Genomic DNA, 27,817 nt, shown 5'->3' on the forward strand with positions numbered 1-27,817 from the left:
GCCTCGAGTATTTAGTGGCATGGTTCTTTAGGTTCACATATATGGTCTCTTCATACTGCACCACCACAAGAGCTGGGTGGGTCAGGACAGAATTGAGAATCAGCCACCATCGTGGATCAAGAACCAGCCCTTTTCTCTGACCTTGATACCTTCATTCTTGGTGAGTTCACCATCATCCCACCAAGCAGGTGGCCCTCTTTGTGAACACCTTAGTATCTTAGACGTCTCTAACATACAAACGTCAGTGGTGGTCATGATTCATGTGGCTTTTTGGGGGAAGTGTTTCCATTTGTATCCAAACAAGAGAATTCATAGGTGGTGGATACCTAGTTATTTCCCTTCATTGCCAGAATCATTATAGGTCAGCTCTTGGCTGGCCAACAAGACCTGGTAGTGAATAATAGGTTGTCCACATGGGAAAGTTTTGTGTTTATAAAATGTGCAATAAAATCCTAGAATCAGGTCCTAAATCCTGGTTCCACTGTTTAGAACTGTGTGATCTTGAGCAAATTCTCTTACATAAAATTGGAATCATGGTGGTACCTTCCTCATAGTGTTATTCTGATGATTAAATTAGAATTATATACATATATGCTTTATGTATACATATACATATGCACACACACAGTGCTTATTAGATAGTAAGAGCTCATTAAATATCAGCTCTTGTTATCTGTTGATGCCATCAGAGAGGAAGTAGATCAACCATGATGAGCTGGTGTTCAGCCCTCTGCACCACTGTCTTGTTGGAACGGAAGTGGAGCCTCTGTTGGGAGCCATTTCTCCACCTGTGCTCAGGTCTCTTCTGAAATGGACTCTCGGGATTCCCTGGCTGCCTTTTCTACTGTGTCTTCCTATTCTCATTCTGGCTCCTTGCTGTCAGCATTTAAACATTCCCAAGTCTCCCATTGCCTATAAACAAAATAGCCAGCGAAAATTCTTCCTAGATGTCACCTCTCCCATTTCCTGCTCTTACCCTGTAACTTTTATTTATAACCAAGCTGTTTGACCTAAATATTGATACTTGCCTGTTTTATCTTCTCATTCTCATTCCTCTCAATGACCCAGTTCTACCACTTGACTGAGTCCCTTTCTGTGTTGTTGTTGTTGTTAGAAATACTTCCTCCTATTTTAATACTCTCTGGCCTTATTTCATGTCTGTTTGAAATCTACTTCATCATCAACGTCTTGGGCTCTTCAGTTTTCTTTCCTTGCTCCTCTTCCTCCTCCTCCTTCATGTCTGTCCCTTGTGTCTCTGACTGAGGTGCTTATGTCTTCTCACCACACCACACCTCCCTGCTCATCGCATCTGCTTTTACGGCTGCTTCATTTCTTTTGTACGATGCTCATGACTGTGACCTTCAGCTCGAACCTCTCTCCTGAAGCATGACCAAAAGTATATTGGGCTTTTCCACTGGGTGTCTGACAGGCATCTCCAACCTAGAACATGGAAAATAATATTCACTCTTCTTCTCAAACCTGCTTCTCCAGTGTTCCCAGGTTCAGAAAAAAATACCCGTCGTCCTTCATTAGTTGCTCACCTAGAAGCCCATTTGACTTTTCTTTTACCTGCTGTCCAATCAGCCACCACATCTCTTCAGTTATTCTAAATATACCTGTTCTCACGGTTTCCTCCACCACTTTGTTAATATCCTGGTCCCAGACACACTTTTTTCTCACTTGGATGACAATAGCATTCTGCTCTCAGATCTTTCTTCTCTAGTCTGGTTTCCCTCCAATTCATCATCCTACAAGCAGAGAAATCTTGTAAAAACACAAATCTAACTACTATCACACTTCTTAAAACTCTTCAGCAACATCTCATTGCCCTTGAAGGTCAGACTCCTTAAGAAGCCGGCCAAGCCCTGCACGTCCTCAAGCGTGTGGTTGACCTGGCCCCGCCCCTCTCCTGTGTGAGACTTGTGTCAGTTCCCTGACGAGGCCACCCTGCTGTCTCCTGTGTGTTCACACGGGCTGCCTCTGGTGGCTTCCACCCTGCTTTTCGGGGGGGGGGGCAGCCTCTTAGTTTTTTTACATCCTAGTTTATACTCATCCTTTAAGCCTTAGCATAAATACCCTTTCCTCCAAAATGTCTTTCCAAGCCCTCGGTGTGTACTATCATAGCACTTTCTTTTTGCCCTAGCAAAAGGATTCTAATTATGTATCTGAGTTCTGCTTTGACTTGTAACCTCTGGAAACAGTCATCACATTTGTGTTACCGCGTGACTGAGAGAAAAAATGTTTATGTGGTATGGATTGTTGCTGCCCTCCCTTCCTTCCTTCTTTCCTGCCTTCCTTCCTTCCTTCATATGATGAGTGTAGTGAGATCATGCCTTATGCTGGCCGCTGTACTGGGGATGGGATTGCAGGACTGAAAAAGACAGGTAAGGGCCTTGTTCCTTTAGAGCTTAGAGTCAGGTGGAGGAGACAAATAGTAAACAAGGAAATAAGTAAGTGAATGATAGGATACTAGTAAGTACCATGAGGGAAATAAAATAGGAGCCTGTAGAATAATGGGGTAGGGGTCATACTAAATGGGATGGCCAGGGAAGGCCGATCTGAGGAGGCGATTTTGAACTAGGAGATGAATGATGAGGGGAAGCCAACTGTATAAAGATAAGGGGGGAATCACCTCCAGGAAGATGAAACCGTTTCTCTGGCCTTGTCACAGCCATGATGGAAGAACATCAAGGCTGGTACAGGTGGAGTGATATGAGGTAGGAAAGGAGGGGTGGGAGGTCATGGAGGGCTTTGTGCTCATGAAGGGGAGTTTGGATTGTATTTGAGGGTAGGCTTCTTTCCGGCTCCGGATATATGCTGTGCTTAGGCTCCAGCCAAAGGCAAGGTGTACAAGAAAAAGAGCCACTTGTGTTTCCTGGTGGGGCTGGGCTGTTGACTTGAGGCAGACATCCATGATCCTCCCAGAACATCACCTAACACTGCTTTGATCAAGGGAAGTAAGTGCTGATTACATGAGACGGTATGTATTTTTTAGAGCTGCCCAGGTATGTTTTATGTCACAGGCCATAAACAGGTATGCATTTATAGTACGCCCAGATGGTGAGTGCCTGAGGCTGCTGCCCCAGTGATAGACATTTTGTCACTTTATTTTTGGGACACAGAATTGTACTGCTTACAAGAGAGCATTGCCAGGAACGTGGAATCCTGAGAGACAACATCCGATCCCCAACATAGGAAGCTGAGCAGATAATGTTGACGAGTTATATTTTTAATCCTCTTTCACTTGACTGAACTTTGGTGACAAATGAATCAATAAAGGAGAAATCACAGGGTGTAGGAGCCTCAGACAAGACAATGCACGTGAAAGCACTTGGAATTATAAATGGTCATACAAGGCATAAGATCTTATTACTGTCGCTATAGCCCATTCTTGTTAACCGAATACCAGAACTGGTGTAAGATTTGAGACCATAAAGCCTGGATATCTTGACCCAGATGAGAAAATAGCCAATGCCAAAATACCTCTTTTCTAACCAACATGCGTGTGAACTTTTTTAGTAAACTTCGATGTGCATAAGCTAATTACATTCATTAATGTACTCAGCAAACACAGTACATGCTGTTGGACAGCCAGCTCCTTAGAGGCCCTGGGGACCAAGTAGTGTACTAGACAGATGCAGATGTGCCTTCGTGGAACCTAAAATCTCGGGTACACTGAATATGGCATATGTGAAATAATGATCACCTCTGTTTGTTTTTTTTTTATCATGTGGCTACCTTTTATAGATGTAAAGTATTAAAAGCAGATAAATACTTATAAGGATGTTGTATATTCTGAATGTCTAAAGTACATACTTTTTATTCCTTTGAACCAACCTTCCACTGGGTTTAAGTCTCTCTTGAATGCCTGTTGGACATGGATTTCTCCACCTCAGAGGTGGTAGGTGGCTCTTTAGGAGATGGGACCAGTAAGAGCTCAGGCTCTGAAGGCAGACTATCTGGATTTGAACTAGCCCTCTCGTGCCAATATGCTTGTGACTCAGTTTCCTCATCTGCAAAGTTAGGATAGTAATCGGTTTTTGTGAAGATTGAATGGAATGATACAGGCAACCTGTTTAGTGCCTGGCACCTTGCATATTCTAATTGAATGTGAACTGTGCATGTTCTGGTTACTGTCTTTCTGCCTGCCTTCTGCATCCTTACTGGAGTTACATAACCTTCTCCAGTTCAGCTGCCCAGCAGGCTCAGGGAAGTGTGCAGTGCTGGCTGTTTTCTGGGATGTGATAATGGTGCTGTGGGGAGTGTGTTTTTGACAATAGGCCACAAAGGTTTGAGAGCCTCTGTTGATGTGTCCTATTCACTCATTACCAGTTCTCTCAGGAGCGAACAGTTTGCAGTGGACTGTCCTTTGCAGAGTAAAAAAGGAAAAAGGCAATATTGTTTTATTCTGTGTTACCCTGAAATAGAGCAGAACTGGGGTGGGTGGGGTTTGGCTAAGAAGCCTTGAATAAAGCAGGCATGCTCTGAATAAATAAGCATGCTAACAAAATGACCATCAGCTTCCTGACACAATTTAACAGTAAGAAATATTTTGTATCAGATCTAGTTTACACATGTATGTATACGTACTCAAGAGTCTGAAACTGAAAATTTCACAAAACAATACATACTCTTCTGTAATGCACCATTTTCTATTCCCTGTCATTCCATTTTGTTCCTTTGCATTCTGTGAAAAGAGACCCATAGTTTGAAAAATATTGATATAAGAAATCAGTGGACCTAAGAATAGGGGTGTGAGTAAGAAGAATTAGAGCAATAGTCCTCAGCTATACATTCTAAATATTTTCCTACTAACCTATCTGCTATGCAAACACAAACAAAAAACACCCCCAAATAATGGGGTACCTGGATGGCTCAGTCGGTTAAGCATCCAACTCTTGGTTTCAGCTCAGGTCATGATCTCAGGGTCGTGGGATCGAGCCCCGCATCAGACTCCACACTCAGCCAGGGTCTGCTTAAGGATTCTTTCTCTCCTCTCTCTGCCCATCCATTGCGCACTCACTCTCTTTCTCTCTAAAATGAATAAATAAATCTTTAAAAAAAACCCAAATAACAAAAACCAAACAAAAAGATGACTTGATATTTAGTTCTTAATGTACTTTTATGGAGGTTAGCTCAATTTGACCTTTTACAATTTGTCATCTTGTCTATCCCAGCAAAGTTGTGGACTCAACGTCATGAGGATGAAGAGTCAGTTCAGTGCAGCCAGGAAACCTTGCTGCTAACCTCTGGCTTTGTCCTTACTCACGCATTTGCCTGCCTTCTCGAGTCTCAGCTCAAGGGGATGGGAGTGGGGGTTATAATATTTATTGTATTTAAGTAATTAATTTAGTAACATCCCTTCCCTTCTCTCCTCCCCGTGGGTTGTTTGAGGGCTAGCTGAGATACATATTTGAAAAGGTTTTGTAAACTAGAGGGGTCTTCACAAATAAGAAGACTGTTGGGCTGTTAGACTCTGTATTTGTAATCTTCATCTTTTTACACAATTTCTTCTAGATTTCTCAGTTGAATACCCTGATTGCGCTTTTACTGGGAGAACTCCTACCTGGAGACCGTCAGAAGGTCATGACAATTTGTACCATCGACGTCCATGCCAGAGATGTGGTGGCCAAACTTATTTCTCAGAAGGCAAGTTCTTCATAGAAATGCCATGTCTTTTTTTGTTGTTTCCTAAAAGTGGTTTTTATTATCGAGAGTACTTCTGAGGAAGTCATTTTTTTATGTTGTGTATTTTTAATGAGTCCTATGAAGTTAGTTGTACTTACTAAGAGTGACTTTGATTTGAGTTAGCTAATTATCTTCATGAGAGTTAGCCCAAGTGGTATCCCACAGAGTTTCTCCAAGTCAGGAACTTCTAATACACATCATCCAAATAATTAACCCAGGATAGGAGAACCTCGTGAAGTCACCGTGTTCATTTCCCTGCCTTCAGACTTTTTGCATGTCATCATCTTGGTCCTTTGGCCTGTGATTATCACCTGTGTGGCTTCCCAGCCTGTGGCATAAAGATTGTCATTTAAACCATCTCTCTGTGCCTTTGTTTTGAAGAAAGACAAATACTGGTCACCCCTTGTCTTGTCTTTTTAAGCCTAATGACAGATTTTAGAGAAGTCATTTTCTAATCCTTCCAGGGCATTAATATCCTTCTTATCTCTTTACAAAGCCTATGTGTTTCTTAAATACTGGCAGTGTTTAATGTGAAAGAATTTTCTCAGCTTTTTTCTAAAATACGTTCCTACTTAGAAATGTCACAAGTGTGCTTGTCTCCTGAACAACGTTGACTTATCATGCCTATCAGCTACTTTCTCCACACCCCTTTTGTTGTCTCAGGGGGGTGGTACTCTAAAGCAAGACCGTTCCTTTCTCAATTTTGAATGCATGTATGTGTTCTGAGATGCTTCTTGTTGTTTTGCTAGTTCTTTTTCAATTTATTAAAATCAAAGTGAGTTTTAATTCTCTCCAGAGAGTGCAAGCAGTACTTTTTGGTGTAAGCCATAAACGTAAAAAAAAAAATTCTTCAAGTTCTGGACCTTTAGTGAATGATGTTGTTTAATTGCTAATCCAAAACTGATCCTTGCAAAATGCCACTTACCGTGTATTCTCATTTTGATAATGAACTATTGATAACTACTCTGAATATGACCTTGTACCTTCTTACATATTATGTTTTATCAGTGGTGATCACTTGCAGTAGGATAAATTACGATTTAAAACATGTCCTTTGTATTCAAAGAGGTAAAGACTTTGCCTAATTTCTGATCATTTAATATGCACAAATGTGCAGTGTTGACATTTATGTAGATGTCAGAACACGTAGTATATAATAACTTTGGTAACTTAAATGGTCCCTGAGAAATCCTAGGGTCACAAATGTATGAGACTGAAATTATTTTTTCAAAATGGAAAAAAAATGGATAGGCAATAGCAATGAATAGCAATGAAACAAATACTGTAATTTGAGTGACTGAAAAACGAAGTGGGAAATCTCTGTCCTAAAAGTAAAACTGGCTTTAGAATGGACTTTGTTGAAGGTACAGTTTGTTGCTATCTCTGACATGCAGAAATTATGGATTATGTGTTTGACTACGGAGTGTATTTTTCCATCTGATTTCAATGATATGAGTATAAAGTTAGAAAAGTAATCAGATTCCCCTAGACTGATTCATAAAAGGGGCGAAAAAAGCCTTGCTTGAACAATTTGATGTTGTTTTACAGTAAAAGCCTTCTTAAAATGAAGACATGACATGTATTTCTGATTAAGTATTGAACCATTTACATGCAACTACAACATGCAATAGCATACAAGACATGGCCCTTTTGTGAGAGTATTAGAGATGCGAATCAGCAGGATTGATTAGATTAATAGTTTGTTGCCTCAAAATGATCAGTGTCCTGTGTGTAATGATCATGTGATGTTTTCAGGTTGTCAGTCCCCAAGCCTTTGCCTGGCTGTCTCAACTTCGTCACCAGTGGGAGGACGTCCAGAAACACTGCTTTGTTAATATTTGTGATGCCCAGTTCCAGTACTTCTATGAATATTTAGGAAACAGTCCTCGGCTAGTGATCACTCCTCTAACTGACAGGTAAGAGTGATAAGTTGGATTCAGATGGGAAAAAGCGAGCCGGAAGAGTCCCCTAGCCTGGGTAAAGGTGTGTGAGATGGAACTGAGAGAAGTAAGAGAAAATGATGAACAAACTGGAAAGGTATGAAAGCTGTGTGTAAGTGAACTAATGAAGCGACACAGTAAATGTTGACTTTAGGTAGAGATAAGTTAAAGAGAACCAAATTAGAGAAGCAGAAGTATACTAGACTGTATATAAATCATGAAATCATGAGCAGATTAATGGGGAGGGCAGCACACTTGATCACTGAGTCCATTCTCTCTGATTATCTATGGCTAACATCCTGATACCAGGGTTTGTAACCACCTCCCACCCCCGAATCCCTTTATCAAAAGTGTAAACATAGGAATTGCCTACATGCTGATTCATTTTTGAAGGGTTACCTACAGTGAAAGGAAGAAAAGAGTGGGAACATCTGTTAAATGATTTAACCAATACTTAGGAAGCACGGTGCTGAGTACTCCTCCAGAGTTAAACAGGCAGGGTTCCTGGTCTCGTAGAGTGCACTTTCTAGTTGACTGTGGCATGTGAGTGTCTGGGAATGAAGAGGAATAATAAACAAGTTAACCAAGTTATTTTAGATGATAATATATGCTATGACTAAAATAAAACAGGGTGATATGTTACACAGTATCTTGAATGGAGAGTCCACTATAGATTGTGTGAACTGGGACCTAAATGATACCGAGGAAGCTTTGCAAACATCCTGGGGCAGAAAGTGACAGGCAGAGATAAGTGCAAAGTTGCTAAGATTGGAAGGAGATTGGCCAGTTCAAGAGATGGATACAGAGCCAGAGCATGGAACATGTCTACACTATCTAGATCAATCTACACATTCAGTGCAATCCCTATCAAAATACCATCCACTTTTTTCAAAGAAATGGAACAAATAATCCTAAAATTTGTATGGAACCAGAAAAGACCCCGAATAGCCAGAGGAATGTTGAAAAAGAAAAGCAAAGCCGGTGGCATCGCAATTCTGGACTTCCAGCTCTATTACAAAGCTGTCATCATCAAGACAGTATGGTACTGGCACAAAAACAGGCACATAGATCAGTGGAACAGAAGAGAGAGCCCAGATATGGACCCTCAACTCTATGGTCAACTAGTCTTTGACAAAACAGGAAAGAATGTCCAATGGAAAAAAGACAGTCTCTTCAACAAATGGTGTTGGGAAAATTGGACAGCCACATGCAGAAGAATGAAACTGGACCATTTCCTTACACCACACACAAAAATAGACTCCAAATGGAGGAAAGACCTAAATGTGAGACAGGAGTCCATCAAAATCCTTGAGGAGAACACAGGCAGCAACCTCTTCGACCTCAGCCGCAGCAACTTCCTAGACACATCGCCAAAGGCAAGGGAAGCAAAGGCAAAAATGAACTATTGGGACTTCATCAAGATAAAAAGCTTTTGCAAAGCAAAGGAAACAGTCCACAAAACCAAAAGACAATCAACAGAATGGGAGAAGATATTTGCAAATGACAGATAAAGGGCTAGTATCCAAAATCTATAAAGAACTTATCAAACTCAACGCCCAAAGAACAAATAATCCAATCAAGAAATGGGCAGAAGACATGAACAGACATTTCTGCGAAGACGACATCCAAATGGCCAACAGACACATGAAAAAGTGCTCAACATCACTCGGCATCAGGGAAATCCAAATCAAAACCATAATGAGATACCACCTCACACCAGTCAGAATGGCTAAAATTAACAAGTCAGGAAATGACAGATGTTGGCGGGGATGCGGAGAAAGGGGAACCTTCCTACACTGCTGGTGGGAATGCAAGCTGGTGCAGCCACTCTGGAAAACAGTAGGGAGGTTCCTCAAAAAGTTGAAAATAGAGTTACCATACGACCCAGCAAATTGCACTACTGAATACCCCAAAGATACAAATATAGGGACCCGAGGGGGTCCATGCACCCTGATGTTTATAGCATCAATGTCCACAATAGCCAAACTATGGAAAGAGCCAAGATGTCCATCGACAGATAAATGGATAAAAAAGATGTGGTATATATGTATATATACAATGGAATATTATGCAGCCATCAAAAGGAATGAAGTCTTGCCATTTGCAATGATGTGGATGGAACTGGAGGGTATTATGCTGAGCAAAATAAGTCAGAGAAAGACATGTATCATATGATCTCACTGATATGAGGAATTCTTTTTTTTTTTTTACTTTATTAAAATACTGAGTTTATTTCACATGTATATTTTTGTCTCCCCACCATTTCCATTTGTCTGACCACCACTACTACTATGTCCTATCATAACATTCCATACATACTTAAAACCAAGCAAAGGGTGGAGTTCCATCTTTAAAAACTAAACAGGCATTTTGGACAACACATTCTTGGCAATGGAACCTGGACAACATTTATCAGACATGGTAGGGAAAGTTCTCACTCTGCATTATAAAAAGGACAGCCAGATATCAACTGTTACAGAAATGAAATAAGATGGAAAATTTTAACAAACTGTTCAAACTATTTTCTTAAAGAGACTTCCTCCACTGCCAGAGATCCTGAATAGCCTCTTGGTCAGTCATCCGGAAGCAATTCTTCACATAATTGATGAACTTGGCTTCCACTTTGGGAAGAGAACCACCTTTTTCTATACTTGCTTGCATTTTTGCTTTAATGTCTTCTACAGAACTAGGTCCTTTCGGTGTTTTGGGTGTCTTTTCCTGTTTTTTGAAAGATTCTTGACCTTTTGTTCTTGGTGTTGATGGTTTTGAGTCTTTTCCATTCTGGTTTGATTTTTGTGCATTTTTGGCTGGAGTATCTCCTATAGATTTCTTTACTGGAGCCTTTTCTTCAGCTTCCTCATCATCAAAATCATCATCATCATCATCTTCGTCATCATCGTCATCTTCATCATCATCTTCATCAGCAGCAAGTTTTACTTTTTTCTGTGGAACCTTGCTACCACTTCCAGGGGCAGAATGCTTTCCAGATATACTAAGGAGTTTCACGTCCTCTTCCTCTTCATCTTCTGACTCTGCATCTTCCTCCACAGCTACTAAGTGCTGTCCACTAATATGCACAGGCCCTGAACCACATTTCAACTGTAAGACCACAGGTGGTGTTATTTCAAAGCCCCCAAGAGAAACCGTTGGCTGTACAGACATTTTCAAAGTTGCCAGTGTGACTTTAATTGGACTGCCTTCATAATTCATTGCCTCTGCTTCAACAATGTGCAATTCATCCTTTGCACCAGCTCCTAAACTGACCATTCTTAAAGATAACTGGTGCTCATTTTCATCATTATCCACCTTAAAGTGATAATCCTTGTCAGCCTTTAGTTCACAACAGAACAGATAGTTCTGGGGCCTCAGGGGGCTCATGTCCATGTCCATCGAATCTTCCATGGGGTGGTGGCACGCACTTAGGTGGAAGAGAAGGCGGACGGAGATAAACAACTACTGTTCCACACAACAGCCGCGTAGGACGGAATCACACCAGGGACGATATGAGGAATTCTTAATCTCAGGAAACAAACTGAGGGTTGCTGGAGTGCTGGGGGGTGTGGGAGGGATGGGGTGGCTGGGTGATGGACATTGGGGAGGGTATGTGCTATGGTGAGCGCTGTGAATTGTGTAAGATGATAAATCACAGACCTGTACCCCTGACACAAATAATACATTATATGTTAATTAAAAAAAAAAGATATAGAGCCAGTGTGGCTCAAGAATGTCAAGGGACAGGGGGTTACCATTATTAGAAGTTCATTGCCACTTAACTTTAAGTCAGTATATACACACAGTCAGAATGCTGTAGAGATAAGGATCTGTCACATTAATAAGGAATTCCCTATCAGTATTTCAGCCTCTGCTGAATTACTTGGTGGTGGGGAAGCCCATTGACTCATTGGCATTCCTGAAAGGAAAAAAACATCTCAAAATCACAGGAGTGTTCCCAATTATGTGGTATAACTATACCATACGATTTATCTGGGAATGAAAGTGTAGACAGTTTTAAATATGTCAGTAAAGCTGGCTTCTGTTGATGGTCCTGGGAAGTCCGTGAAATTCTGCCACAAGCTTTGTGACTGTTCTTGTTTGTATTAATCTGCTCATGAGCTCATCACTGATAAATTGTAAATTTTTTTTTTTTTTAAGAGAGCATGTGTGAGCATGCGAGTGCAGGGGGAGGGTCAGAGGGAGACGGAGAAAGAGAATCTCTAGCATATTCCCTGCTGAGCCCAGAGCCTAATGTGGGGCTCGATCCCATGACCCTGGGATCATGACCTGAGCCGAAACCAGGAGTCAGACGTTTAACCAACTGAGCCATCCAGGCGCCCCTGTAATTGTTTTTCCAATTCACTTCTCTTTAACTTGTCTCTAACTGAAACTCAGTGTTCACTATCTTAATTGGTTAATTTATGTACATCTTCCAGTATGAGACATTAAAACTTGTACCTTGACAAAATCACTTGAGAATCGTCAAAATTGCAGACACTAAGAGTCTACTGCGTCCGCGCCATGATAAATAAAGCTGAGAAGAAGGGAGGCACTGGCTGTAGGAGGAAGAGAGACACTTGAAAGTGTGCCAGTATGTGAGGACTAATAGCTTGTTGGCTTTTTAATTCAAAAAAAAAAAAAATCACTGTGTGGTTTATTTGCAAGTTAAAAGGAAGCTGAATGTTCCTTTTGATGGAGTGAGTGGTGCTGCGAATGTTCACTTTGCATACATTTCTTTTCCATTTCACGTTTTGGGTCGTTTACTAGTTGTTTACCTTCACACAGTAATGCGTTTCGGACGTGCTGACTACATCTCACTTGACGTTGACCTTCCCTCTGTGGGGTAGGCGGGCTGCTTCCCCGTGTGGGCAGGTTGAGAGACGGAGGTCAGCGGCGTGTAACTGAGCGTGTTAGGAGCAGGAGCACAGGTGGACTGCTTAGGAGCACAGAAGGCTAAGCTGTTACCGGGAGACCCAAAATAGAGCAGCTGCAGTTCCACAGAGGCTGGTGTGACACTTGGGTCACAGTCCAGAGGAGAGCGGTTCCGCAGTGTAGCCTGGCACGTGGCCGACATGCCACATGTGACTTCCACCTTCATGTCAGCCAGGGAACAAGGGCAAACCATCTAGACGGGGGTGTTGTGGGATTTGTACACGGCATCTCAGCATAGAGTATGTTGGTTGGAGCTTGGTCACTGGGCAGCTCCTGACTGGAAGGTGGTACGAAAGGTCATCAGCAGACAGACAGCCACGTGTCCAGCCAAAACTTGGAACTATGAGAAAAGATGCTGAGGGGATAGTCTGCACTATAAAAAACGCTGTAATTCCTAGTTCAGGGGGTCTTTCCGGTCCAGGTGCATTGTAAGGAGCAATTAAACATGTGCCGGCCATGAAATACAGAAACACTTTACATTTTCCTAAGGAACTGCTTCTGTTTGCATAGTACTCTGAATTTCTTAAGGCATCTACCTTGGGCATTCTAAATATAGACCTACAATAAACCTCATATTATGGAGGAGAAATCTGAGGCATGCTGATGTCAAAAGACTTATTTAAGGTTAACAACATCTCATGATTGGCAAAGTAGACCCTGGTCCCTGGTCTTCAGACCTCCATGTGAATATCTTTTTATTAGATCCACTGTCTGTACTAAGACAAAATTAATTTATGGAAACCTCATAGTAGATCCTTGCTGTTTGTTAGTTTTTTCTTCTTTTACAAGTATCAAATTCTTGGGGCGCCTGGTTGGCTCAGTCGTTAAGCATCTGCCTTCAGCTCAGGTCATGCTCCCAGGGTCCTGGGATCGAGCCCCACATCGGGCTCCCTGCTCTGTGGGAAGCCTGCTTCTCCCTCTCCCACTCCCCCTGCTTGTGTTCCCTCTCCCACTCCCCCTGCTTGTGTTCCCTCTCACTGTCTCTCTGTCAAATAAATAAATAAATCTTAAAAAAAAAAAGTATCAAATTCTTTTTGTTTTTTTTTTTTAATTTTATTTTATTATGTTATGTCACCATACATTACATCATTAGTTTTTGATGTAGTGTTCCATGATTCATTGTTTGCGTATAACACCCAGTGTTCCATTCAGTACGTGCCCTCTTAGCCCATCACCGGGCTAACACATCCCCCCAGCCCCCTCCCCTCTAGAACCCTCAGTTTGTTTCTCAGAGTCCATCTCTCATGGTTCGTCTCCCCCTCCGATACCCCCGCTTCATTTTTCCCTTCCTACTATCTTTTTTTTTTTTAACATATAATGTATTATTTGTTTCAGAGGTACAGGTCTGTGATTCAACAGTCTTACACAATTCACAGCACTCACCATAGCACATACCCTCCCCAATGTCCATCACCCAGCCACCCCATCCCTCCCACCCCCTCCACTCCAGCAACCCTCCGTTTGTTTCCTGAGATTAAGAATTCCTCATATCAGTGAGGTCATATGATACATGTCTTTCTCTGATTGACTTATTTCGCTCAGCATAATACCCTCCAGTTCCATCCACATCATTGCAAATGGCAAGATTTCATTCCTTTTGATGGCTGCATAATATTCCATTGTATATATATACCACCTCTTCTTTATCCATTCACCTGTTGATGGACATCTAGGCTCTTCCATAGTTTGGCTATTGTGGACATTGATGCTATAAACATCAGGGTGCGTGTACCCCTTCAGATCCCTACAGTTGTATCTTTGGGGTAAATACCCAATAGTGCAATTTGCTGGGTTGTATGGTAACTCTATTTTCAACTTTTTGAGGAACCTCCCTACTGTTTTCCAGAGTGGCTGCACCAGCTTGCATTCCCACCAACAGTGTAGGAAGGTTCCCCTTTCTCCGCATCCCCGCCAACATCTGTCGTTTCCTGACTTGTTAATTTTAGCCATTCTGACTGGTGTGAGGTGGTATCTCATTATGGTTTTGATTTGGATTTCCCTGATGCTGAGTGACGTTGAGCACTTTTTCATGTGTCTGTTGGCCATTTGGATGTCGTCTTCGCAGAAATGTCTGTTCATGTCTTCTGCCCATTTCTTGATTGGATTATTTGTTCTTTGGGTGTTGAGTTTGATAAATTCTTTATAGATTTTGGATACTAGCCCTTTATCTGGTATGTCATTTGCAGATATCTTCTCCCATTCTGCCGGTTGTCTTAGGGTTTTGTCGACTGTTTCTTTTGCTGTGCAAAAGCTTTTTATCTTGATGAAGTCCCAATAGTTCATTTTTGACCTTGCTTCCCTTGCCTTTGGTGATGTTTCTAGGAAGAAGTTGCTGCGGCTTAGGTCGAAGAGGTTGCTGTCTGTGTTCTCCTTTAGGATTTTGATGGACTCCTGTCTCACATTTAGGTCTTTCCTCCATTTTGAGTCTATTTTTGTGTGGTGTAAGGAAATGGTCCAGTTTCATTCTTCTACGCCATTAGTTTGTGATGTAGTGATCTATGATTCATTGTTTGCATATAACACCCAGTGCTCCATGCAGTACGTACCCTCCTTAATACCCATCACCAGGCTAACCCATCCCCCTACCCCCCTCCCCTCTAAAACCTTCAGTTTGTTTCTGAGTCCATAGTCTCTCATGGTTCGTCTCCCCCTCCGATTTCCCCCCTTCTTTTTTCCCTTCCTACCCTCTTCTTTTTTTTTTTTTTAATTAACATATAATGTATTATTTGTTTCAGAGGTACAGGTTTGTGATTCAACGGTCTTACACAACTCACAGCACTCACCATAGCACATACCCTCCCCAATGTCCATCACCCAGCCACCTCATCCCTCCCACCCCCCTCCACTCCAGCAACCCTCAGTTTGTTTCCTGAGATTAAGAGTCTCTTATGGTTTATCTCCCTCTCTGGTTTGGTTTTGTTTCATTTTTCCCTCCCTTCCCTTATGATCCTCTGCCTTGTTTCTCAGATTCCTCATATCCGTGAGATCATATAATATACAAGTATCAAATTCTGTCTTTGCATAATTCTCCTCAGTCTGAGAACCTCGAATCTTTCCTGCAAAAATAGGTATTTTCAAAATCTAAATGCATGTGGCAACACATTCAAAATGAATTCCTGACATATATTTTAATGTAGCAAATTGTCATTTGTGTATTTGCTTTATACATTGAAATATGTATATATTTGCATACTCTGCATTTATGTGTATTTACATATCTCTTAATGTATTCATTAAATAGCAGTTTAATGAAGTCGATGTTTAATTCATTCATCATCCAAGATTTCTCTTCTGTTTTTCTTTTATAAACAATAGTTTGGAATGTCATCTGCCATATTAATAGTATCTCTGCCTAGACACATCAGAAATTCAGTAGCATTGGGAATCAAGTGTTACTTGTATTGATGCACAGTTCTTAGGAAATGAGACAAAGCAGTACATGCTTTATATTTTTAAATAGCCAACCTAAAATTGAATTTGGTATAAAATGTTATTCTGACTCTTGTTATTGCCGTGAACAAATCGTGGGTATATCAGTCAGTATTGTGTGTTAGTAACACATTCTAGAGCCTGACCTCTTAAACTAAGGAAAAAGTTAGATTGCCTCTAATGTTCTCTAAAAATCTCATATCAGACTGTAATATTTGTGCTGTCAATGGTTTAAAGGTGTTACATCACTTTAACTCAGTCACTTCATTTAACCATGAGTGGAGCTCCAGCTGGCCCAGCTGGTACAGGGAAAACCGAAACCACCAAAGATCTTGGACGAGCCCTTGGCATGATGGTTTACGTATTCAACTGCTCAGAGCAAATGGACTACAAAGTGAGTGAGTTAGAAAATGTTACATTCTAACAATGTTATCCCCGATTTGGAATGATTGAAACTAAGAGCTCAAAACCCTCTTCTGTGAAATTGTTAATGCCTTGCTCTCTGATTTAGTCCATAGGAAATATCTATAAGGGATTGGTGCAGACAGGGACTTGGGGCTGCTTTGATGAGTTCAATCGAATTTCTGTGGAAGTCCTGTCTGTGGTAGCCATACAGGTGAAACTGATACACAGCGCCATCAGAAACAGGAAAAAGAGGTGAGTAGCGCCTGGCTTCTTTCTGTTGTTACAGACAGAGAGGAACATGAAGTAAGGCAGTCAGCTTCATCCTGCCCTTCTCTTTGATGCCTTTCCCTGTCTCAGGAAATGGATAAAAGAAGAGATACTGGTTTATTTTGAAGAATGAGTTTGAATAACCTCTCATTTTTTATTAGTGTTTTTTATTTTTTATTTATTTATTTTTTTTAAGATTTTATGTATTTATTTGACAGAGAGAGACACAGCGAGAGAGGGAACACAAGCAGGGGGAGTGGGAGAGGGAGAAGCAGGCTCCCCGCGGAGCAGGGAGCCCGATGCGGGACTCGATCCCAGGACCCCGGGATCATGACCTGAGCCGAAGGCAGTCGCTTAACCAACTGAGCCACCCAGGCGCCCTATTAGTGTTTTTTAATTGTTGAGTACAACAAGAGCATACTACATTAATACTGAAAAAAATAAACACCCTTGACAGTGCTGAATCCAGTTACCAGTTCTCAGTCATGATCTGACTTGACCTTCTGGTGACATTGGACACACCTGGTCCCTCCCTTCTGCAGGGCACACTTCTTCACGTAGGTTCCAGATACCACCGTCCTCCTGGTTTTCTCTCACCCTCAGGGATGCTCCTGGGCTGATTTCTTCTCCTCTACAAATTTGGCAAACAGTGGCTACCATAAGGATGACGATGATAACTAAATACAGAGCACTTGGACAAGTGTCTGACACGTAGCAAGCACTGTGTCAGGGTTTGCTGTTATTTTTTCTTGTTAGTATTTCCTGACCTTATTAATACTGGATGCCACAGGCCTCAATCTTTGGGTCTCATTCCCTTCGTGATTTCACCCCGTCACGTGGCTTTGAGAACCATCTGTTTGCTGCTGGCTGCCAGATGCCCAGACTTTGTTTCCCTGATACCTACACCTCTGAAGACTGTGCCTGTAGGAGCATCTCAAGACTCCACTTGATGTCGTGTGGGCCTCTTAGATTTAATAGATCCAAAATCAAAATCCTGGTCTTCCCAGCAACACCTGCTTGCTCATTGTTCCCTCACAGTGGGTTACACCCACGCACTCTGCTAGTTCCTCAGTTACTTCAGAAACTTCCCAGTATCTCTAGAGCCTAAGAACTTCTCAACATGATACCATACTCTAAAAGATAAAACATGACTGGCACTTGGGGTCTGATGGCTTAATTTGAGAAATAAGTATTATAGAGGTGTCTGGGTGGCTCAGTCAGTTGAGCATCTGACTCTTGGTTCTAGCACAAGTCATGATCTCAGGGTCATGAGGTTGAGGCCTCTGTCAGGCTCCGTGCTCAGTGGGGCTTCTGCTTGTCCCTTTCCCTCCCCGTCTCTGCCTCCCTACGATGGCTCTATCTCTGTAAAAAAAAAAAAAAAAAAAAAAAATTTTAATCTTAAAAAATGTAAGTATTATAGTACTCAATTGTGTTTTTCCTTGTAACATTTTTGTATACAAGGCAATCACGTTTTTCTGGCCTACTCACTTACCCCCCTTCTTAGGGTATTTTGCTCAGCCAGCTATCTTGTCCACAGGAACATTTCAGTCTCCCAGTGAGGGAAGGATTATCTAGCCCATTGAAACTATGACTCTATTATAGAGGTTTCCAGTTATTGTAGATAACATCTGGATTTTTCCACCTCCTAGAAAACCTCTCCGTTCTTCTGCATGGCTCTGGGATACCAGTTGCCTGTGACCACATGTCTGCTACTTACCTGCCCCTATTCTAAGGCCATGTTAGAGAAGCTAGATTCTTTCCTCTTTGACAGCCCCCCCCCCAGCCTATTTTTAGTTTTTAGTAAAAATCTTACCATTTCATGTAACCCAGATGTCATTTGAGACCATCCTTTCTGATGGAGATTTATATAACTGATCCATGCAAGGACTTCTGGGCACTCCTAACCATACTCGTTGATAGTTTCCTCTTTGGCCATGTCTGTGTATATGTGAATTGTACCTGTTCATCTCATGCTAGCCCATGGACAGATGGCTAGGCTTCTTCATGATTCCATGCATTTTATTACGTGCTCTTTGTATCTGAGGACTTAATCTGTGGGACCATGCCTCAGGGAAGCCTACAAGCATCTTGCTGGCTCTGCCCCCTCCAAGTCCATACTCTTGATTGGGGCTATTCCTGCTGTGTCTCACGGGAGAGCAGTCGGGGACCCTGTTATAGCAGGCCTGTGTGCCTTCCCGGGCCGGCGAGGCTGGGAATGAAGGTTTCTCCATTCTTCCCTTGGCTACACAAAATCCATCATCCATTAACTGTCTAGTATCTAAGAAGCTCTTAGTCCTAAAAATTGTGACTGTCTCTTTTTGCTCTCTATGCTGTGACATCGGCCCAGCTCTTTGACCATTTCAGCCCTTCTCTTTCACAACAAGAGAAAATCTTATACTTTGTCCTTAACCCTCATTTGAAAGTTTCCTTCTACTTGTCCTTCACTTTGGCTCCTCCGTCCCTTGCCCCTTCCATTACCCTGGCCATCAGCAGTCTAACTGGGCCCTTGCAGATCTTCCTACAAATCTTTCACTGCTTCCCTCATGCCGTCATAGCTAACATCTTTTGAGTATTTGCCATATTCTAGGCATTCTCCTCTTAGCCATTTATATGCATAATCTCTTTTAATCCTCCTATAATCCCATAACGTGGGTAATATTCTTATCCACTCCCCCTTTCCTTCTTACAAGATGAGGGAATTGGCACATGTCTAAAGTGATAGAGCTGGTCTCTGAACACTCACCATCTGGCCCCAGAGCTCGCAGTCATAACCACCACGCTATTCTGTCTCTCCGTGGTAGTCGACAGATACTTGCTGAATAAAAGGGAGGAAGGGTGGGAGGGAGTGAATGGGGGAGGGTTAGCAAATAGGCGAAATGAAGACTGAACAAAGAAGCCACTCTCTCCTCTTAACATGAGTATTTTCTATCTTCGCAGTATCCCATTCAAGGAATCGCAGCCCACAATGAAGGCAGAAATGACATCACCTTTCAATAACTGTTAAAGTAGTCAAGTCCTCATTTTTATATTCCAGCCTATATGGCTGTGCTAAAATAGAAAAGAGTACTTGCCATATTTGTAACTCTTGGCAGGGAAGGGAGTGCATTTTTTAATAAACATGCTTCAAAACCTCTCCAGAATATGCATGCATATGAGTTTTAAAGAAAATCACCGGGAATCAACAGCTCCCTAATAATAATTTGCATTTTGCAGTGGTTTGCATTTGTCAATGTGTATTCACATTCAGGGACCCCATTTAATTCCGTCAACATTCTTCTTGCGGTAGATTTGTATTTCTGGGGGAAGCCATCACACTGAAGCCATCAGTTGGAATATTTATTACTATGAACCCAGGATATGCTGGTCGAACCGAATTACCGGAAAATCTCAAAGCTCTTTTCAGGCAAGTGTTAAGCTTTGTGGTTTAGCATCTGGAACACTCATGCCACCTAACGTTGCTGGTTTGCACTGTTAAATGATTTGTTTTTCCTTGAGAATTCCTATGGAAAACCCTGATTATTTCTTTGGGATTCCCTGATAGGGAGAACTTGCATCATGATAAATTAACTCTTTTGAAATACAAAGCCAGAACTTAAAAATCATTACTTAAAAGTTACATGGTACGTTTGAACACTTACTACCAGCTTTTTGTAATAATATTTTTATTATTATTATATATAATATCAAAGTTTTTACCAGTTACACAATATTTGGAAAATATAGAAAAGAATAAAGAAAAAGTGACAGTTTTACTACCAAGAAATGATGATGGTTGTATTTTTTTCTGGTCTCTTTTATAATTTAGATTTCATGGAGTTAAGATACAAGGTTAGGTATGATTTTTATTTCTTATTTAATATTTTGACAAAAGCAGTTGATCGTATTATTGGAAATTCCTTGGAAATGCTCTTCTGTGTAGCTTCAAAATAGTCTCTCTCATGGCTTCGCCATAATTTTCTTAACCATTCCCTATTGTCTGACATGAAGGGTTTGTGTTTTTCTTTTCAGTTATTCCTGATCAGAAAAGAGCAGGCTATAAACATCTCTTCACATGAAGAGTTACCTATTTCAGATTATTGCCCAGAACAGATACCTACCTGTGGAACTACCCGGTGAAAGATTAAAATATCTCTTGATGACCTGTTTTCCAAAAATATTTCACCAATATATACACTTATTAACAGTCCGTCAGAGAAGCTGTGCTATATCTGAACCAGTTAGGTTTAACTCCTATTGTAAATCAGCGTTGTTCAGCTGTAATTTCCTGTAAGAAAATACATGTATCTAAGGGTACAAACTATGAAAACATCACCACAATCTAGGTACAGAATATTTCCGACACAACTGGAAGTTGTCTTGTGCCTCTTTGAAGTGAATCCCCCTTATACCCCAGGATGTGCCTTCTGGGCGCTGAGATTCAATTTGCCTTTCCCAGAGTTCATGTCAAGTGAAACCATACAGTGCGTACTTGTTTGTGTTAGCCTCTTTCCTTGAACATTAAGGTGTGCGGATTCCTCCAAGTTGAGTGTCCCAGTAGTTCCTTTTTGTAGCTGGTTAGTATTCTGTTGTGGAGACATACTACATTTGGTATATCCATTCACCAGTGATGGACATTTGGGTTGTTTCCACTTGGGGGCTCTTAGGAATAAAGCTGCTTTGAACATTCATCTATGATCTTTGTGTGAACATACCTTTTGTTTTGGGTAAATATTTATGAATGACAGTCTCATGGCAAATGCGTGTTTGACGTCGTCAGAATCGGCCCATCTGGTTTCTAAGGTGGTTGTGCTGTTACAGTTTCACCATCAGCGTGTAAGAAGTCCACGTGCTCTACATTCTTATCAAAACTTAGCATATTTAGTCTTGTTAGTTTTAGCCCATCTCATAGATGTGTGGTGGTACGTCATTGTGGGCTTAGTTTGCTGCATTTCCATGACGGCTAAGGAGGTTGCACATTTTCTCGCAAAGCATGCTGGCCATTCCCACACTTTCCTTCTGTGAAGTGCTGTCCTGTGTGTGCTTCCTTTGTTAAGTTCATATATTGCAAATATTTTTCTCTTAACTTGTAGCTTGCTTTTTAATGTTCCTAATGGTATCCATCAAAGATAAAGTCTTTAAATTTGATGAAATGCTGTTTATCAATTTGTTTTTTAAAATAGGCTAGTGAAGAATGTTTGACTAGTCCCACGTTGCAAAAGTTTTTGAGTATGTTTTCTTCCAGAAGTTTTGTTACAGTTTTCATGTGGTTTTCTCCTTCTTTGTGTTAATGTGCTGGATGATATCGATTGATTTTTCAAATGCTAAACAATTCTTCAGTGTTGCATTCCTGGGATAAACTCCACTTGGTCAGGAGTTACCATTTTTGTATTTGTTGCTGGGTTCAATATGCTACCACTTTGTTAAGGATTTTTAAATCTATGCCAGGTGGGATATTGGTCTGTAGTGTCCTTTCTTGTAATATCTTTATCTGGTTTTGGCATTAGGGTGATGCTGACCTTGTATAATGAGTTGGCCATTTTCTTGTCTGTTTTATTCCGAGTTTGTGTAGGATTGGTATTATTTACCCCTTAAATATATGATAGAATTAATCAATGAAGCCATCTGGGCCTAGATTTTTCTTTGTGGCAGTTTTTTCATTGCTAAACTCAATTTTTTTAATAGATACGGAGTCATTCAGATTTTTTCTCTTCTTGAATTAGTTTTGATAATTTGCATCTTTTAAGAAATCTCTTCACATTATCTAGATTATTGAATGCATTGGCATTAATTTGTTCATGATATTCCCTTATTATCAGTAATGAGGTCCTGCAGTCCGTGTGTGTCCTGGGTCATTTGTGTCTTCTTTTCTTGCTTTGTTGAGCTAGAGGCTTATCCGTTACATTTTTAACCAGCTCTCTGGTGTTCACAGTCTGTATTGTTATTCACTGTCTGCCTTCAAAAGGATACACTACTTAACATATAATGTGAGAGCCTCTAGTTTTTAGTATGATTTCTCTTGATTCTCTTAAGCTTAAAATTTGCTTGTCCATCCATCTATTAAACCATGTTTCATTTGTATTTTCTTCTCATTTTTATACTTTTTAAATGTACTTTCTTTATTGAGAACTTGTTTTGGCAGATAACAGGAGTATTTAAACTGAATTCTTTTCCCAAACAGTCAACTACTCTAACGTGATTTACCAAATGTTTTCCTTTCCCCCGAGACCTGCTTTGTCTAGCATAGCAGCTCTATCATGTCTGTTTTTCTTGAAAAACAATTTTAGAGAATAATATCCTAGCAATGTCAAGATTATAGAATACTTTCATTTGAAAATTTGAACCCCTATGCAGTATTTTTACATTTGCGTCCCAGTTCATCTCCTACCTGTTTTCACTTAGGTCTTAAAATTTGAAATTATTTGGTGGCGTTTCCGTAAATTTGGTTTAACCAAGGGCAGCATCATTACTGTTGGGATGCTAGTACTTGCATCAGCAAAGTTTGAAGGACAGCTTGGAGGATGCAGGTAGCATTCATGAGTGGAGGCAGCAGCGTGCCTCAGCCTTAAGAGCACCATGATTCTACCCCTGACCTGCCATGGGGCCTGGTGTGCTCACCTTGCTCAGAACCTTGGCCTGCATCTCTGCACAATACAGGTGAGAAGAGTAGCCACTTCCTGGAGTTGTGAGAATAAGGGAGAGAGTGCATGAAAAACTTTTAACACCCTGTACAGGGTCAAGAAAATACTCAGTAAACACAAGTTCTCAATATTAATGTACAGACCAAGCAAGTCAATTGGCTACCTTTTCTGTCCCCTATTTCCTGTTGATCTTTACTGCTTCTATTGTATGATAGAATACAGAATGTGGGGAAAATGTGGGCTTAGTTTAAATACAAGTACTTAACGGCACAGATCCAATGAAATTTAGGCATGTTCACCATGAAAATTAGGTATGCATGAAGTGGACTGTAATTATATTTACAAGAGCAGGTGGATAAATATTACTGGACTGTGTACTTTACGAAGTCTAAAATCACAGGCTTGCTTACTTGGTTCCTTCTTTGCAGTTCAGTTAAGTGAAATTTTTTCAGATGCTGCTTTAAATGGCAGTGGTCTTTGGGGAAGACTTTCTGGAGGTCCCCCTCCAAAAAGGGGATTTGAACATTATGTTTTGGGAACATCTTAAAAGTCTAACCAAGCTGGCTTGAGGCAGTGGTATTCCAAAACTGGCCTGTACCACCTTGAAAGAGCTGATGGTTAAATTTTCATGAAATTTTTGTGTTTGTTGCTAAGCACGGCCACCGCTAGAAACTAAATTATATGGACGTATGGTTATATTTAAAACAAAGGTGACGAGTACTGCAAACACATCACTGCCTAATTGAATTTCTCTATCTCGTTAATAGTGATGCTCTTAGGTCCTTTCTATTTTTTCTGCTTGGCGATGTGCTACTGGGCATCTCTTCCCAGGCCCGTGCTTAGTGATGTGTTGATAGATGGAAGTTAGCCAGGGTGGAGGTGTTTATTCCATGGAAACCAGCAGCTGCTCTATTTTGGAGAGCTGGTCATTAAACATTGACCAGCCTAGCTCTGGCCATGGGTAAAGGTGGCCTCTAGCCCCAAATATCACTCCTCTTTCTGCAGTGACAACTTGTAGGAGTTTACTGGATATACTACAGATTTCCCTTAAACTCCTACACCCATTCTTCTGCCTTTCTCACACATTCCATAGTTTTCTACATATCTAGAAACAAACGGGACATTTTTTAGTTGAAGTGAGGGGTCTTGTTAACCGTGACGAACAGAGGTAATTGTGAGCTGCTTGGGAATGGTGAGAATGTGGATACAAATTAATCAATTGATTTCGGCAATGTGTACTTACTACCTGATAACATAATAAAGCTAAATTTCTTACTTACTTTTTAGGCCCTGTGCCATGGTGGCCCCTGACAGTGAGCTAATCTGTGAAATCATGTTAGTCACTGAAGGGTTTGCAGACGCTCGCTCATTAGCCCGCAAGTTCCTTACGTTGTACACGCTCTGCAGGGGGCTTCTCTCCAAGCAGGTGAGGGGCTTTTTGTTCCTTTGGCTTGGTGTTTATATCCCATTAAAACTGCTTTGGAAATATAGATGCTGGGTAATTTATCACTCACATGACGGTTAGACATCTTGGAGTAATTTTTTATTTTCTAGAAAATTTTGAAAATCTTTATTTTACAGTTTTAAATTTTTTTCTAAAATTAAACTTGAGACATTTTAGGTTGACCTTTTTTAAACGAGTTTATTTATTTGAGAGAGTATGGGGGGGAGGGGCAGAGAGAAGCAGACTCCCTACTGAGCAGGGAGCCTGACCCCGACCCACCAGCCAGCTGAATCCCAGGACCCCAGGATCATGACCTGAGCTGCAGGTAGACACTTACCCGACAGCCACCCAGGCGCCCCTTAAGTCGACTGTTTTATTGGTACTTCATGTAATTTTTATCAGTGGGCTCTGTGATTTTCTTTAACCTTCAGCAATGCTGTAATTATACATGGAATTTTATGATGTCTCCCTTTCTTGGTGAGAACATTATTTTCTAGTAAGAGATGGCAGGAGTGTTCATAAGAATCAAAAGAAGCAAAAGCTGATTCTCAGAATCAAAAGAAGCAAAAGCTGGAGCGCCTGGGTGGCTCAGTCATTAAGCGTCTGCCTTCGGCTTGGGTCATGATCCCAGGGTCCTGGGATCGAGCCCCCGCATCGGGCTCCCTGCTCGGCAGGAAGCCTCTGCTTCTCCCTCTCCCACTCCCCCTGCTTGTGTTCCTGCTCTCGCTATGTCTCTCTCTGTCAAAAAAATAAATAAAATCTTAAAGAAGCAAAAGCTGATTCTCAGAAGAACCCCTCAAGAAATTTTAAATTAAAATTTCTCTTATTTTGCTGGTAATGTTTTATTTGAAGGTGGGGTTGGCTGTTTTTTGTTTTTACTTTTGCTCTACAAGTCCCTAGTCTCTGAAGTGGGTCAAACATACTCTTTACGCTCTTCACTACCTTGGTTTTTTTTTTTTTTGGTATAGTTGAAAATGATGCTACATTCGTTTTAGGTCCACAGCAGAGTGATTCGATATGTCTACCTTTGGCTGTGCTCACCGCAAGGGTAGCTGCCATCTGGCACCCTATAAGACTGTTCCAGTACCACTGATTCTTCCTTGTGCTGTGCCCTTTATTCCTGTCCAGTCCCGGGCTGCTTGCTGTTTCGCCAAAGTTGCTGATATGTTACAAATGACATAGGTTATCAGCCTCCTGATTTTTAAATTCAGCTTTGTGGTCACCTCTGACTTTGGTCTTTTGATGACCGTTCATTAATTCCTGGTGATATTACTTTGCAGCTTTTCCAGCGTGGAAGTATTAAAATGCCACAGTTAGAACCACATAGTTACCTGTACTGACAGGTGTACTCATTTTAAATTACCTGTTGTTGAGGTGGAATTGGGATCTGAGAGAGAGATTCATGTTGTCATTTTAATAACTGTAAATCTACATGCTGGGGGGAAATCATAGTGAATTTAATGGTATGGAAAAATGTTGATGGCAGCGTTGCATGCAGAAAACAGCATTCCAAACTTGATGTGATGTACAACTTGCATGTGTTTTCTTATTTTAGACTCTGTGCATTTTATATATTTACTTACGTGTGTGTGTGCCTGGAAAATATATTGTGATTTTTAATTAGTGTCTCTGGGTAATAAGACTATTTTTTATTTTTCTCCCTGTTTGTAGTATCCTTTTTATTTTTGCAAGGAGTTCATTTTAATTTTATAATGGTCAGAAGTCAGAAGAAAAGAATGTCATTGAACCCAGGCAACACAGAGTTACAACCACATCCATTCCCAATGGTTGTATTTAAACATTTAGTGAGCATTTCCTATATCCAAGTATTATGTTTGTTGCTGGAGATGATGAAGAAAGTAAACAAGAGCAAATGAAGCAAGTGCACTCAGATTTCTGAGTGCAGAGAACTTAGGAGACTCAGTTTACGTGAAATAAAAATGAGAAGAAAATGAAGGATGAGACAATGATCATGGTTTTAAGAGGGAGGTGTTGGGCATAAAGTTAGAACAATCAAGGGAAATGCTCTCCAACTAGACGAGTGTCATGGATGAGATGAGGGAAGGCAGGGAGACCAGGACAGAAGGGCTGAGTTAGGAATAGTCACTGATATGTTTCTAAGCTGTAGGAATAGATTTGAGAAGAACCAGTGGACATTTTTAAAAAAATAAATAAATTTACTTATTTGTTTACTTTTGAATGCAAGTGTTGAGGGGGAAGGGGCCAGAGGGAGAGGGAGAGGGAGAATTTCAGGGAGACTCCCAGCTGAGCATGGAGCCCGATGTGGGCTCTCTCACGACCCTGAGATCATGACCTGAGCTGAAATCAAGAGTCAGATGCTTAAACCACTGAGCCACCCAGGTGCCCCACCAGTGGACATTTTTTTTAATTTAATTTCATTTTTATTTAAATTCAATTGGCCAACATACAGTACCTCATTAGTTCCAAAGTAGAGTTCAATAATTCATTAGTTGGGTATAACACCCAGTGCTCATCACATCCTGTGCCCTCCTTAATGCCCATCACCCAGTTACCCCATCCTCCCACCCTCCTCCCCTTCAGCAACCCTCAGTTTGTTTCCTATAGTTAAACCAGTGGACATTTCTGACTAACGGAGTGACATAATGAAAATGGTGAAGGTTATTGTAGTACTCGTTGCATTGACATGTTTAGGAGGGTCACCAACTTCTCTTAAACCTCTGTCCAGAATTTCTTCTACCTCCTCTCCTTTAATGTTCTTACTGCACTGACTAAGCCCCCTTCCCAATCTCTCTGGCTTTCACGCTCTGGTCCTTCACCCTTTCCACTTCTCCACAAGCCCTAGTCTACTTTTGCATCAGTGGCTCTCCATCACCCAGCATATAAACTACTACTTCTGCTGAGACTCCAGACACACCCATGTATGTCATATGCACGGCTGTGAAACAATTTTCACCCGACACTTCTTACCCTTCCTATTTGCAACGCATTCTGGAATGTTTCATTCTATTCTGTTCTATTTTATTACCAGCAGAAATGATGGTCAAGACCTACTAAATTGAATTTACTAATGCACTAATGGATTGAAGAACATATTTATACATGGATATATTGTTTCATTG

The 27,817-nt window shown here is 41.1% G+C and overlaps 2 protein-coding genes across 2 annotated transcripts in view; one reads left to right on the forward strand and one right to left on the reverse strand.

Annotated features, from left to right (window-relative positions):
- Positions 1-27,817, forward strand: part of DNAH11 (dynein axonemal heavy chain 11) — a 331,116-nt gene that overhangs the window by 109,550 nt on the left and 193,749 nt on the right. The window contains exons 29-34 of the mRNA XM_035021398.1: positions 5,518-5,649; positions 7,444-7,604; positions 16,221-16,377; positions 16,495-16,640; positions 19,942-20,058; positions 24,560-24,698. Coding sequence (XP_034877289.1) covers positions 5,518-5,649; positions 7,444-7,604; positions 16,221-16,377; positions 16,495-16,640; positions 19,942-20,058; positions 24,560-24,698 — 852 coding nt within the window. The remainder of the gene's footprint in view (positions 1-5,517; positions 5,650-7,443; positions 7,605-16,220; positions 16,378-16,494; positions 16,641-19,941; positions 20,059-24,559; positions 24,699-27,817) is intronic.
- Positions 9,825-11,123, reverse strand: LOC118020854 (nucleophosmin-like). The gene has a single exon (XM_035020717.1). The coding sequence runs from the start codon at positions 11,028-11,030 to the stop codon at positions 10,155-10,157; it is 876 nt and encodes a 291-aa protein (XP_034876608.1). The 5' UTR covers positions 11,031-11,123; the 3' UTR covers positions 9,825-10,154.

The sequence above is a fragment of the Mirounga leonina genome, unplaced genomic scaffold, assembly GCF_011800145.1.
Source record: "Mirounga leonina isolate KUSES-001 unplaced genomic scaffold, KU_Mleo_1.0 Mir_174, whole genome shotgun sequence".
NCBI lineage: Eukaryota > Metazoa > Chordata > Mammalia > Carnivora > Phocidae > Mirounga > Mirounga leonina.

What these genes read in the sequence shown, in the direction of transcription:
- LOC118020854 (XM_035020717.1), bottom strand. Translation starts at nt 11,030, where the DNA reads ATGGAAGATTCGATGGACATGGACATGAGCCCCCTGAGGCCCCAGAAC.